At 36.8% G+C, this 15,613-nt stretch overlaps 1 protein-coding gene across 1 annotated transcript in view; it reads right to left on the bottom strand.

Moving 5' to 3' along the window:
- LOC149771494 (uncharacterized) overlaps window positions 1–15,613 on the bottom strand; it is a gene marked incomplete at its 5' end in the record, with an annotated part of 186,776 nt that overhangs the window by 94,671 nt on the left and 76,492 nt on the right. Inside the window, 5 exons of the mRNA XM_089948375.1 lie at window positions 4,117–4,230; window positions 7,176–7,289; window positions 10,846–10,959; window positions 12,425–12,541; window positions 13,874–14,140. Coding sequence (XP_089804501.1) covers window positions 4,117–4,230; window positions 7,176–7,289; window positions 10,846–10,959; window positions 12,425–12,541; window positions 13,874–14,140 — 726 coding nt within the window. The remainder of the gene's footprint in view (window positions 1–4,116; window positions 4,231–7,175; window positions 7,290–10,845; window positions 10,960–12,424; window positions 12,542–13,873; window positions 14,141–15,613) is intronic.

The raw sequence follows: 15,613 nt of genomic DNA, 5'->3' as shown, positions 1-15,613 counted from the left end.
GCTGTACGTAGAAAATAGTCTCAACCAAAGTTGAACTAGTATAGAGGTTTAAAAGTAGATTATACCTTTTAACAGGCTATACATCAAATTACAAGCATCCGTCCAAATAAACAAAACAGTTTACACAAACAAAATCATTTTCGAGACAAAATGTCCAATGATGCACTATCCGTACAGTTGACGATCCATGTTTACGTAACCTTAAAGTGTCACTTTCACAACTAAACATTACTTTGCTATTGCAATATTCGTGTGAAAGAAGGTTTAGCGGATGCAGAAATTCCCATATTTACTGTATTGGATTTGTGACCGGATATTTACAGTGTTTGATTTGGAACAGTAGACTACAGAATGTGCAAACAAATTTCATTGTTGACTCGGAATTGCATCACATATTTACCGTGTAAATATGCTGTGGTTTGATAAGTTTCTTTCAGTTTGGATACTGATTTATACCTTCATTAATCTGTGAACAGAGGTTAGTTTATTAAGTTAACATTTAAACCACGCTTTTATATAGGGTGGGTTACATACTTCAGATATTCCGCCTCCCTCAACCCACACCCCAGATAAGAAATAACCTTAGCTTTAATTGTTGTTGTTATTGTTTTTGGCTTGTGCTCGTATCCATTTTTCATGTTATTATATGTCATACATGACATAACAAGCCAGTGTGGGGGTAAATTAGCCATATTGATTCAGACGAGACCATTTTTCCCCAATTTCCGTTCACAAGTCAATTCGAAAAATGGCGGCAAAAAATGTTCATTTAAATCCAAAAATTCCAGAAGGCTGGGTTTAAACAGTGTTACCACGATCACAGCTAATCAGTTAAGAGAACACTGCACCATAATTGCATTGTCTTTTTGGACCAATCAGAATCGAATAAAATCATATTTTAACATTTGGTAATAATCTGAAGCTTCATATACTATAGGGAACGTATACATACTATGAGATAAATAGAGAATCTCAAATGGGCAATGTTTTAATATTATGTTTATGAAGCAAGATGAATGAATGCGAGTCAATGCTCGCAAAAGCTGGACATTAATCCACGAGAAATGTTTTTCGGTGGACTCGGTAGAACGTTCAAATCAATTACTCCTCTACCTTGAGTTCCGTCAAGCTACAAGCGTTACACTCTTAACTTGGGGTATACACTTTGTGTATTCAGAAAACTCTTTATGGTCTTTTCTTCATGATGACATGCAAAAACAGGTTATAAATGCCGTTTATTGGGAAGACTATCACGTAAAATTGCAAGAGATGTTACTTCACGACCTCATCCATTGGCTTTCAGGAAGTTCCCGTAATTGCTTATAGAAGATATATGCTATTAAACTAAAGGCTAGTTACGTCTAGGAGCAAGACATGATATGGTTATGTATATTTAATATGCATTGTTTGTAATTTTTTAATTATTATATGCTATACAATTTTTTTTTCTTCAACTTGCCTTGTCCAAAATCAAATTGTTTTCTACCTAACCTTAATAACAGATTTTGCTTTTGTACACAACATGTTTATCTCACTCTGAGTCCAGAATATTGGAAATTTCCCATGAAATTCAAAGTCTGCCTATTATTGATCGCATCTTATATTATAATTTTAGTAACAGACCTTCGGATTACCACTAAGCTTTTAAATAATAAACATTTGGAACGTTCTAGAATACAGTTTTTCATTACGCAATATTTTTAAAAATACAAAATGATAATTGTAAATGAGTTCAAGTAAAAGACTATATAGTCTTCTTTACCCTGAAATTATTCATCTGTGCTGCAAGATCTGAGCAGAATCAGCTGTATTATTGTTTTGTCCAGTATTTCATTAGGGCTGGAATTTATTGATTCAAATTGTTTAATTCAATTTTTTCTCTCTGCCAGTCTGAATTTATTTTGGAATACAGCTAAAGGTTATTCAGAACTTTAATTATTTGGACTTGTGTTAGAAATTCTAGGATGATTAGGAATTTAATCCGCAATACCTTAAGTCCATTCTACATTTTTACTTTGTATTCTGGAGACAAAATATTTGTTGAAATTTATAAAACGTTGGTTTCACTTTTTTATTCTACTTAGATTAAGGCCATTGAGTCGTGATAATATCACTTGTTCCTTTCCGTCTCATTTCCAGTCTCCTTGTCAGAAAAGATGTCTACAGCAGCGTACGATTTGAAAATGTTGGGGCATCTAGGTCTGGAAAATTAAAGTAAACCACCTTTGTCTCCCTCAGGAAATATAATAGTACAATGGTGGATTCCTCGCCTGTACAGAAAACAATCCACACACTAGGACATTTTCACGCCTGTTGTTCGCTCAATGCAACATTGAATGTCTTTGTCCGAGATTACATTTTGGGGGCTTCCATTACGCAGATTCTGTGGCCCAAATGGAGGCCGAACCTTTGACCATCGAACCAACTTCTCGAAGGTAAGGAAACCTCACTGGATTCGCGACTTGGACACCGCTGCAAGTACAACTTGTAAAAAACACCATCTTTTCTGATGGGAACACAGAGTACGATGGGGGAGTCTCTGCTTTTACTACAGGTCGCCAGACAAGTGTTGCACTATTCAGATCATTATTTACATATTTTCATGTCAGAGATGAAAACTGTTCTGAAAGCTTTTCAGTATTGGCTAGAGAACCTACGTGGGATTGGAGTTCTCATTCTGTCCGACATCGCAACTGTTTCGACTGATTGCAAAGACTCTGCGTGCTTGTTTGAAGCTACCTAAAGTAGGATTATGAATGACATATCCACAATGACGTTCGATTTATCCGAGACTGGTTCATGTATCTAGAGGCTGTTTCACCAGGGTAAAACAATATCTTTACAAATGTGGCCATCCAGACATTCTCCCACGTACGAAACGGTGGCATTGGAACAGATCGAATTACTTAGTGAAACACTCCTTAATGTTAAGTAAGCAGTGGAGAGTCTACTCAAAATTATCCTTGATGACGATATTGGACAGTGATATCGGATAATAATCATAATACAAGTAACTTTCTCATGCAAATTATATTTTACCATACAACGATTCCTCTAAAATACCTATTTGCCACTTGATTGGCACTGATAATCTGGAAGTCAGGAAAGGAACAAATAATAACAGTAACTAATGAAGAAATGAATTCAACCATTCAGTTAAAAAGAGGTGTCAACAGTTTCGACTGAACGCTTAAGGAAATTTGGTCATTTCCTCCTTATCTATTTATTCTTACACACTAAAGCTGGGCAGACTATGGATTTATAAAGGTGGAGTGAAAACAATACATATTTAATATTTTAAAGTCACTTTATAAAGGTTATGAAAGTACATTGTTCATAAACGAAATCGAATACAAACTTGTAGTGTAAAATTAAACACAGCTACAGTTTAAAAAGATGCTGAAAGGATCGCAAAGAATCATTCATTCTTGAAAAGGCACTAAAAATGATCGAATATTCATTCATCTTCATTTCCGTACCGAAAATTCAAAATATTCAAGCAAGAAATATACTATTGGGTTAACCTACAATTCACACAACCTTTTAACAGGAGCGCTTTGTCACGATTTGTACGTGTGCACGTTGTGCGATATGGGACATTTAATAAAACGCTATTGCACATGAAACGTGTGTGTTACCTAGAAAAAAATATATTGTTCTTTGCATGCCGTTCCTGCCCTCAGGTACATTTGTACTTATAAGGATTATGTATATTTACCTCTCTTAAATAAAACACCTTTACTTGAGTCCGCACCATATACAATTTTTCAAAGCATTATTTATGCCTATACATGTTACTTTGATGAACCCCATATCAGGATGTCTCAGATGTAGCTTCAAAAAGCGGATCAATAGGAAGGAAACAAGTAGAGAATATTGAATTGTTAAATTTAATAATCTAAAGAGATTGAAATAAATTAGTATTATGAAATATATCTGTATTGGGAAGGTGCAATAAGTTCATACCAGTTACAAGGCAGCATATATTTAATATCTGTATGCCAATGCAAATTTAAGTAAAATGAAACAGTAATTTAATTTTGATTGACAATCATTTTAGAAACGTGAAACCGATTAGAAGATTGATATTATCAACAGAGGATGTTGCTAACATACCTTCTGTGCAGTTCCTACCCATCCAGCCAGCAGTACAGTTGCATACGTATGAACCCATGTTATTTGTACAGGTAGCATTATTTCCACATGTTGAATTGAGACATTCATCTATGTCTGGAACAAAGACAATTTGCGTAGTTTTAATTAGAGAGCAATGATAAACTCGATCTCTCTATAAATTAATTTTGGAATTAATAATTTATGAGCCTTTTAATCACAAACAGGAACCTTTTTTTTAAACGTATTTTCACATGCAACCCAATGCTTTAAATTATTAATCGCAACGTTTTTTGATCTTGATGCTGAAAAGGAGAAAGTAACGAGTACTTACAGCTGTTGATGCAGATACATATTCAACCATTTAACTAATGAGACGCTTGAACAGATTACAGTGAAGTCAGTGACGTTTTGTGCGCATCATCCGTATCTATTCAAAAGTTTAATAATGTTAGTTCATCGGTGTCGATCACGACCACAGCTTCAGGTATCTGTTTTCAAGAGGTGAGAATGGAGATGATTAGAGAGGGACAAGCGGGCACATAAGTCTTTCCTGTATGTAGAGCACTCCAGGTTTTATATAGAAACATATGTGTTGGTAGCTCTGACCTTACGTTTTTCATGCATTTTATTCATTTCAGCAATTTTGTGATCTTCTGTTGCATGGGCGCTATATTGCCTCGCCAGGAGTACGGTGTTGCGCAAGGGTCTCCCATGAGTCACTTTTGCAATACAGGTATTTGAAGGAAAACTTCAAGGAATCCGTGAAGCGCTTATTTTTCCCTCTTAAAGCGCGTTTTTCCTGGCAGAATTCGCCATAAAGCAGCTGTTTTCTAATACTTTCCTTGAGTACACGGACGATGTTTGATGCCAATCTAACGTTGGCCCTGCATTATATAGGAACATGAATGAGATGGTATGACGGCGTTCGTGAGAACGATGAAATCAGGAATCCTGCAAATGATTGATTTGTCGCGAATGTCTGCAATATACAGTGCATGTCTCGATGACATAGTGACGTGTGTTGAACGAAGCAGCCGGATATAGTTTCAACTTGGTGGTAAGATTGTTTCCTTTGCTATCCCATATATATTCACGTAGTCTCCCGAACGAGGAGCTGACTTTGGCAATTCTGCTGTTGACCTCAAAGTCAATGTTGACTGCTTTTGAGAGGTTCCTGCCAAGATAGACGAAACAGTCGACTATGTGACCCCTCGCTGTGATGCTCAGTTCATACGTCTTCCTAGTGGCAGATTGGAACATGACTCCAGTGTTTCTAGTGCTGATCGTGAGCTCGTAATTGTCAAAACTCCTGAGCAAACCAGTCTATTTTGGAATGCGTGACTGCTTCTTAGTTGGAATATATGGCGAAGTCGCCAGCAAAGAGGATATCCTTGATGACCGCTTCCTTCGCCTTTGTGATATCCTGCAATCACACTTGGATTGGACAACATCCCTCATCACAGTTCTGGATGGCATCTGTGCACATAGCAATGAACAATATGTTGAAGAGCGTGGGCGCCAGAACGTAGATTTCTCTCACATCATAGCAGACAGCGAAATATTCGACTGGTTCCATTACTATTGCAATCGTGCCGTTAAGGACCTTACTAACAACTGTGACAATGTTCCAACCGAGAAATTTCATGATCTTCCAAATTCCTTTCTGTGTCGAACGCAATGGTGAGGTCAACGAAGGTTGTCAAGAGGTCTCTGAATTGGTGTTGGCATTAATCCTGATGTTGTCAGTCATGCAGGCAATATCATGTCGAATGTCCCTCGCCTACGAGGAAAATAACTGCCTTTCTGGAAGTAAACTCAAGTTGTTCAATGAAGCGAATGAGCCTGATGCGAGAAAGTATCTTTCCATTTGACAGGAGGTAAATTCAACCGTGGATGTCCTAACAATGACGAATGCCCATTCCCTTATAGAGGCGGACTATGTTGACGCTTTTAAAATCCTATCAGGTGACACCTTCATTCCATAATATTTGCAAGATATGTGATTTTCGGCAGCAGTACAAGTTCCTCGGCCTTGTGCACTACAGCAGATACGGCATCTGATCACGTAGATTTTCGACAGGACTTTGTAAAGATGAGCAATTTGGTAGATTTTGTTCGTGTGAACATTTTAGGCAACACACAACTTATGGTAATAAGTAATGCACATGAAAGTAGTGTGGTACCTATCAAATATATATCAATGGGACCTTCCATGTAATTGCATTCAAAACAATTGCTTCTAAAGGTTTAGTAATAAGGATTATGTGTAGTTATTCATCACAAATCAAACATCGCTTTCAAGGCAGAATCAAAGTAATTTCTCTGCAGAATTTTATAATGTATAATACATTTTGCTGCAATGGATTCGATATAGTCTTAGTCAGACAGCCGTTGATTTAACTGATATACAAATGAAAAACAAATAAGAACCAACATGGTCGAGTTGTTTTGTTGAATAACCTAAAAGGAGATTAAACTAAATTAATGCTCGAAGATATGTTCACATTTGAAAGCTTCGGTGTACATTGGCAAGGAACTAACAAAGAGCAAGGATTTAAGATTGATATGCTATTAACTTTTAATCTAAATTAAACAATAATTTGATTTGGACCGACAGTATGTTCATTGACATGAAATTGCTAACAAGTCTGATATTATTCAACCGAAGATGAAAGGTAAAATACCTTCTGTGCAGTTCATACCCTTTCGCCCACTGGTACAGTTGCATACGTATGAGCCAATGGTATTTATACAGGTATCATTATTTCCACATGTCAAATTGAAATATTCAATAATGTCTGAAAAATGGAGAAGGTGGTATAGAATAATTCAAATACCTAAAGGTACATTGAAAGAAACTAAAACTCGGAGATATTTTCAGTTTTGACGGTGGTGGTGTACGGTGACATATAAATTGCAAGGATTAAAGATTAAAGTTCTGCAGGACATGGAATATTAATTTGAACAAAACAATAATCTGAGATTGATCGACAGTATTTCAGAGCCATGAAAACTCTTGCAAGATTGACAGCATCAGTCGAAGATAAATGGGAAAATACCTTCTGTGCAGTTCCTGCCCATCCAGCCCTTAGTGCAGTTACATACGTATGAACCAATGGTATTTGTACAGGTAGCATTATTTCCACATGTCAAATTGGAACACTCATTAATATCTGAAAAACGCAAATACATTTTAAATATAAGGGAACGACGGAGTATTTTCCATCAGTCATGTATGGTGGTGATGTCGAACAGCAATTATAACGGAAGCAACAAACGTTCTTATACAACATTTTATTTTCTCAACATAGCGATTTCTCTGAATATGTACATTTAATTTGATTGGCACCAAGACTCTACAAAATGAGGAACGAACAAGAACTAAGAGTATTTTATATAGAAACATATTCAACCCTTCAGCTAGAAAGACATGTCAACTGGTTCGAGTGGGAGAGAAAGATGATAAATAAGGTGCATACGTATGAACCCATGGTGTTTGTAAAGGTAACAGTTTTATCTTTAAGCTTAGTACACATACAAACAATGCCTTAAATAATTAATAGCAACGCTTTTTTATCTGTATGCTGAAAAGGAGAAAGTAATGAGTACTTACAGAATTGAATGAAGATACTTATTCAATGATTTAACTAACGAAAGGTTTGACCAGGTTACAATGGACTCAGTGACATGTTATGCACATCATCATTTGATCCATGTCTATTCAAACGTGTAATAATATTTGTTTAACGATGTCAATGCCCTCCACATCGTCATGTATCTGTTATAAAACAGTGTGTACAGAGAGGATTAGAGAGGGACAAGCTGGCACGGAAATCTCTCCTACATATTGAACGCACACAGTTTGGTTTAGAAATAGAGGTGTTGGTAGCTCTGGCCTTAAGAGTTTCAGGATTTATTGCATCTCAGCAATAGTGTGCTGCTCTGCTGCGTGGGCGCTAGATATAATATTGCCACGCATAGAACGACGGTCCTGCGCAAAGGTCTCCCATCAGTCACTGTTGCTATACCACTACTTGAAGGACACCTTTAGGGAATCTTTAAAGCGTTTCTTTTGTCCTCCAACAGCTGGTTTACCCGGGCAGAATTCGCCATAGAGCAGGTGTTTTCTAATACGTTCCTTGGGCAAACGAACGATGTGTTTTGCCCAGCTAACGTTGGCCCTGCAGTCTGTATTAAGATGAATTCAGATTGTATCACTGGGTTCGTGAGAACCTGGGAATCAGTAATCGTGGAATTGATTGACTTCTCGGCAATATCTTTAATATACAGTGCACGTCTCGCTGACATAGAGGAATCAGAGGGTACATTTTCAGCTTGGTGGTAAGATTGTTTCCTCTGCCGTCCCATATATACCCACGCAGTATCCCGAAGTCGGAGCTAACTTTATTAACATGAATTCAGATTTTATCACGGGGATCGTGAGAACCTGGGAATTAGCAATCGTGGAATTGATTGACTTCTCGGCAATATCTTTAATAGACACTGCACGTCTCGCTGACATAGAGGAGGGTGTTGAACGAATCAGCAGGGTACATTTTCAGCTTGGTGGGAAGATTGTTTCCTCTGCCGTCCCATATATTCCCACGTAGTATCCCGAAGGCGGAGCTGACTGAATTCATCTCAGTACAATTATGCTGTTGACCTCAGTGTCAATGTTGACTGCATTTGAGAGGTTTCTGCCCAGCTACACGAAAATGTTTGACAGCCTTTACTATGTTACCGTTCACTGAGATGCTCGGTTCATAATTGGTCTTCTCAGTAGGAGACTGCTACATAACTTCAGTTTTTCTAGTGCTGATCGTGAGGTCTTAATAGTCGCACGCCTGAGCAAACCTGTCCTTGTTGGCCTGCATGTCTTCTTCTGATCTGGAATAGAGGGCACATTCACCAGCAAAGAGAATGTCCATCATCACGATCGCTTCAATCGCCTTCGTGATTGCCTGCAATCGCCTCTGGTTGCACAACATCCCGTCAGTCCCGTATTTGACATGAATTCGCTCATCACTGTTCTGGAATGCATATGTTCGGATGGCAATGAATAATATGCTACGTGTCGTAAAAGGCAACTAAGTAGAGGCAACCTGTTTGCCGCGGGTTGCGTCCCGTGTCGGGGGAGGAAAGGATCCTGGTAGTTGAGCAGAGGCTTTCCGATGCAATACACTACTTTGGCCTCTACATCTCTTAGACGGGTGGTCGGGATGGGCCCGGTTCCGACAAATCGGCTGGTCACGCCGAGCCCTAGGAAGTCTTTATTAACTTTCTCACCTTTTTTTCTTTTTCCGCGTTCTATAAGCTCTGTGATGGGTACTTTGTCCGGCCACTGGATGTGCAGAATTCGCCGCAAACATCTAAACATCTGAGGTGGATGCTGTTGAGTTTCCTCTCGTGTCTTGCATAGGTGGTCCATGTTTTCGCTGCTGTAGAGGAGTGAGCTGAGCACTCAGGCTTGGTAGACACGCAGTTTGGTCTTCTTGGTGAGGTTGGGGTTGTTCCAGACCCTCTGACTAAGTCTGGCCATCACTGTTGATACCTTGGCAATCCTCCCGTTCACCTCAGAGTCAACGGAGAGTGAGCTGGAGATGTTGGACCCGAGGTATGTGAAGTTCTCGACAACTTCCAAGTTGTACACATCGATGGTGACAGAGGGAGGGGAGTCTGCATACTGCGCCATGACGTTCGTTTTCTTCAAACTGATAGTCAGTTCAAATTTCTTACAAGCTTGGCAGAGGCGGCATACCAGCAGATGAAGTCCATCTTCCGTGTGTGATGTCAAGGCTGCATCGTCGGCGAAGAGCAACTCACAGATGAGTACCTCAGTGACTTTAGCCTTAGCACAGGGACAAGAGATGTTGAACAGCTTGCCGCCAGCCCTGATATGGATGTACACTCCCTTGCTGAAGTCCTTGAAGGCGTACTGGAGAAGCATGGAGAAGAAGATGGCAAATTGCGTCGGCGCAAGGACATATCTATGCTTGACTCCGCTGATGACTGGGACTTAGAACCGGTAAACTGCTACTTCTCGTGTTGTGTCGACGCCGTACGACGACGCTGTAGTGTCCTTTCCAGTGGAGCTACGAAGCCTGGGCAGGGTGGTATGGAGAATCAGATGTTGTCCATGCAGCAGATCCCCCCTCTCCACGCAGCTGGTGGGCGCAAGGAAACGCCGAATGCTGATACAGCTTGGCACCAACTGCGTCGCAGGAATTCCGGAATGACGTTGAAGTTAATATCAGACCGCCTTAGGGACTTTGTCTCCGGATTTTTTTTCGGGGTTTACCCCCTTAGCCTTTCCCATGAGTGGGTATAGCCACAAGGCAACATAGGTTTGGAATCGGAGTTTTCCTTCTCTCTCTCTCTCTCTCTCTCTCTCTCTCTCTCTATATATATATATATATATATATATATATATATATATATATATATATATATATATATATATATATATATATATATATATATATATATATATATATATATATATATATATATATATATATATATATATATATATATATATATATATATATATATATATATATATATATATGTATATATCATCCTGGATGAAGACCTAATTAGTGGAAAAACACATCAAGACTACGTATTTCTTCCTAAAATCGTACTTTACATACATATCTCGTCGAATTAATTTTGTTGCCCTTCAATTAGTTCACAATTTTTATGAATTAGATTTGCTCGTATGCTTACCAACATCACAATGTATCCCATGCCAACCAACATGACAGTTGCAGAAGTAGGAGCCATTTGTATTTGTACAAACAGCGCTATTTTTACAAGGATTCGTCTTACATTCATCAATATCTGAAAAGGTAAATATTGAAACCCTATGCATTTTAATCAAAGTGATATGTAATATTTTTATAACAAATAACTGCAAAATTTAACCCATAAAATATCTCGTCCTGAAGCGCGTGAAAGTTAATTCCTTAAGAACAGAACACTACAATAGTTAGTGTGTAGATTCCATTCAGATAGATTCCATTGAGAAGACTTTAACAATTTAAGTTGCTGAAGGCAGAGAAAAGAATTTTTCGATAACTGGAACCAATAGTAATTTTTAAAAAATTCAGATACTATAATTTTTGGGTGACGCTTTATATAGAATCAAAGGAATTATGAAATGTGAATACTTTGGGGCAATGTTTTCAAGCAACATGAAGATAACAATAATCAATAAAGAATTATCTGTACCTAAGCTTTGAATAAACAATGGAATCGTACTGATCGATCTGTTTCTGTAAGTGTTTTTAATGCGCTCTTATTATTTACTTCTTTGATGGTCATGATTTATTGATATTTATCTTATTCCTATTGTCAGGATTGGTTCAGACTTTACATGCGTTTCCTATGATATTGAAGAAACACAATAATTGGGATTTCTGTTAATGCTTTTATTTGAATTAAGCTTTGATTTCTATCCTTTCTAAATGATCTCCATCTTCGTTCTTTTCTCTGTATCCGTATCTCTCTCTCTCTCTGTCTATCTATATATATATATATATATATATATATATATATATATATATATATATATATATATATATATATATATATATATATATATATATATATATATATATATATATATATATATATATATATATCAGTACATGCAAGTATGGGTTCCTATGTTGAGAAAGTTCTAAGCGATTTCTATGGTAACGCATTTGATGAGTCGCTTACAAACAGCACTTTACTCGACAGGCGATTTTGATAGAGTGTTATTTATAAGCGTTGCTGATAATTTTAGCGAATTGAGCATCATGTATAATTTATATATGTAACATTTCCAGTTCTTCTGATCATGCGTTAGAACCATTTAAATTTGAAAAAATATTTGAATCCATTTGATTATTGGAATTGCCATGGTAACATTCACCAAACGGGCCCTCCAGACATTCGTCAATATCTGACATGCAAATGAGTACGAGGGTCAAAGGTGGGAAAACCACACACACACACAAAACCACACACACACACACACACACACACACAGATATATATATATATATATATATATATATATATATATATATATATATATATATATATATATATATATATATATATATATATATATATATATATATATATATATATATATATATATATATATATATTTCAGAGTAAAAAATAACATGCGGTAAGAGATCAAATGTAATTCAATTCTTTTTATCCTTATAGGTAAAATTTACTTACTTTCGTGTCTTACTTTGTAATTTCAAACGTGTATTCGAATTAAGAAATGATACATTGCATAGCTTACCGACACAGTTTATCCCATCTCCGTTGTATCCGGGATTGCATACACATGTATAATTTCCTGGTATATTTTTGCACCCTTGTACACATGCATCGGTTCCCTCCAGACATTCGTCAATATCTAAAATTCACAGACCGAAATAGATGAATAACTCGGTTGACTAAATATCGTTTGCTAAGAAGTTGGTCGACATAAATTAAACCATTGTACAAGAGGTAGTTTATATGTAGATTCGTATACATATTAATTGTGATATGGGAGTGAAAGCTACATTTGATTTAATTCGTAAAAAGGAAACATAAATGTTGTCGCAAGTATGTATTTCTTTGCGCTTTCAAGTGCAAGTAGGATGCAGAATTATAAAAGCATAATTGGCAAGTAAGATCTCACATTACGCAACATATTATTAATATGTTGGCGAGAGATCGAGAGTTTAAATTTTTTGTGTCTTGTTCCACTTTGAAAACACAATGGGTCTTTAAGGACAACATTTAAATGTATAATGGCACAAATATCGTGGTGTGTTTTTCTTACATTCCCTCTTTATTTGAACCAAATAGTTAAAAATTATATTCTTAAAAACATCAACACTCTGTAGTCTCATCAAATGTAATACCTATATTATTTTTGACGTTCGTTCACCCTGTAAACATTTATATACAATTGTCAAATCTGCGAGGAAAGGATAGTTTAATGCATATAGACGTTCACAAAGAGATCCAGATAATAATGTTGCATAGATTTGATTTGATGAGTCATCATTTCTTGAGCACTGAATGGCGACGGTCAACTGGCTCTAACAATATAGTAACAGGTGGAAAGGCGCTGTCTATATATATGTAATATTTGCATAATTTACATCTCATTTTCACTCAATAGAGTCCTCGTTATAAGGTTTAACTCTTAACAGCATTATTTATTCGTTTTCAGGGTTATTTCTAAATAGCACCATTTATTCCTTCTAAAGATTAACTTTAAAAACCAATAAGTATTCGTTATCAAGGTTGACTGTAGACATCAATATTTAATATTTAGCAAGTTTAACGTTAGACATCACTATTTATTTATTATCAGCGTTATAATTAGGCAATATAATTAAGAAGTGTGACAATCACACATAAACGCGGGGTTGTAGTGACTCCATTCATATAACCCTGATCAATTAAATATCCTGGTCATCAGGAATTAACAAGTCGCAAAAGCACTTAGTTTGCGTAGGTGACTATAATTTATTATATTCATTCATTCATCAGCGTTACCTTTAGTAACAAAAACACAAAATTATACTTATATTTTTGAATTTTTGAATTTAATTTGTATTTCGTACTGGTAGTAAGTACTGAGTTTTTAGAGCAAAATTCATTTTACAAAAAAATATAAGTAATTAATTTTTAAATCACTCGTTTATCGACATGAATTACACTGAAAATGAATTATTTTGCATGGACTTACCGACACAACCGACTTGTGCATCTATTGCAAATCCAGAGGAACATGTACATACGTACGAACCGAACGTATTGAGGCAAATCTCGTTTTCTCCTTTGCACTGAGTTGTGTTCAAAGATGTGCATTCATTTACATCATTGCTGCAATTTAGACCTTGCCATCCTTCTTTACAGCTACATATACCGTTCACATTGTTACAGGTGAGGGTATTGGCAGCGACACATGTGCAGTTTTCCTTGCAATTTGTACCATAGCGATTTCCTTGGCAAGCTGGAAAATTGAATAGAGTGATTGAGTGTTTTAGATTTTTAACATAGCTTTAACACGTTTCCAGTCATATCGCTACAATGTCGGCAGTGTGGCAGTTTAAAGTGATGTCTAGCACTGAGACATAATGCCACAGACATGTTGCATGATGTCACACCCAGTTACATTATCCTGACACCAGGTCGACCAGTCCTAACACTAACCTCTTATTGCTGAGCGCCTAGCGAGGCAGTTGTTAGTACCATTTTAAACAAGTCTTTGGTATGGTTCGGCCAGGATTCGAACCCAAGATATCAGTATATTAACTTTTAAAATCGTCTTATAAAATTCAAGTAAAATGTAAAGTCAATAGATATGATCAACCGTTTTCCTGATGTATTATTATATTAGTTATTTTTGCCCACAGTACGTAGATAATTTTTTTAAATACATATTGAATAGGTGTTTTTGGTCCTCTGAAATTAGACAGATTATTTTGATACACATTGAGTGAGTGCTTTTGGTCCTCAGTAATTATGTAGATTATTGTGATACACATTGAGTAAGTGTTTTTGGTCCTTAGTAATTAGATTAATAATTGTGATACACATTGAGTGAGAGCTTTTGGTCCTCAGTAATTATGTAAATTATTGTGATACAGATTTAATGAGTGTTTTTGCTTTTAATATCTGTATTCATTCATGAATGAAATAAGAAATCTTTCAGATTATGATATCCGTATACATCAGCTCAATTCGCAAATATCTTTCAGTTGATGCCACTAAAACACTTGTGTCTTCATTAGTACTTTCAAGACTGGACTATTGTAACTCAATTCTGTCTGGTTCATCTCAATATCTGCTCAAGAAACTTCAAAATGTTCAAAACACAGCTGCTCGGAACATACTTAGAGTACCACGATCAGAGTACACCTCCCCGCTGCTCTGTACCCTACACTGGCTATCCATTCAATCCAGAAGCAAACACAAGAGTTGTTCTCTGTGCTACATTTCACTGTCGGACTCTAGTCCAACATACCTATCCAAACTCACCCATGTGTAGACACCAGAACAATACTTATGATCCTCTTCTGACAATCGTATACTCATTAAGCAGCAGAGGGGGCGAATCCGACATTTTGTCCAATCGTTATTTTGCTTAATTATTACTTTCTGCAACTCAACGATCTAGTGTCGTCAGCGCCTGGTAAAAAAAAACGACGACGTCGTTGGGGGATCGTCCAATCGTCATTTGGTTTAATTAACACCTTCTGCGCGTCGATCCCCAGCGTCGTCAGCGTCCGGTAAGCACATCGACGACCGCGTCGATGTCATCGCCCCCTCTGCTACTTGGATTTGTATGAATCCATATGACATTTTCTTCATTGATGAGGAAACTGTCCTAGTTCCTATAAATAATTATTATGACAGTTTCTCCATGTGTGACAGGTCAGTTTTGCAATGACATTGACTCCATCAATGAAGGAACTGATTGACA

The sequence above is a fragment of the Sinohyriopsis cumingii genome, unplaced genomic scaffold (genome assembly GCF_028554795.1).
Source record: "Sinohyriopsis cumingii isolate HCF-2022 unplaced genomic scaffold, ASM2855479v2 utg001818l, whole genome shotgun sequence".
Classification (NCBI taxonomy): Eukaryota; Metazoa; Mollusca; class Bivalvia; order Unionida; family Unionidae; genus Sinohyriopsis; species Sinohyriopsis cumingii.
The sequence above is the reverse complement of the archived record's forward strand: the minus strand, read 5'-3'. Positions and strand labels throughout refer to the sequence as shown.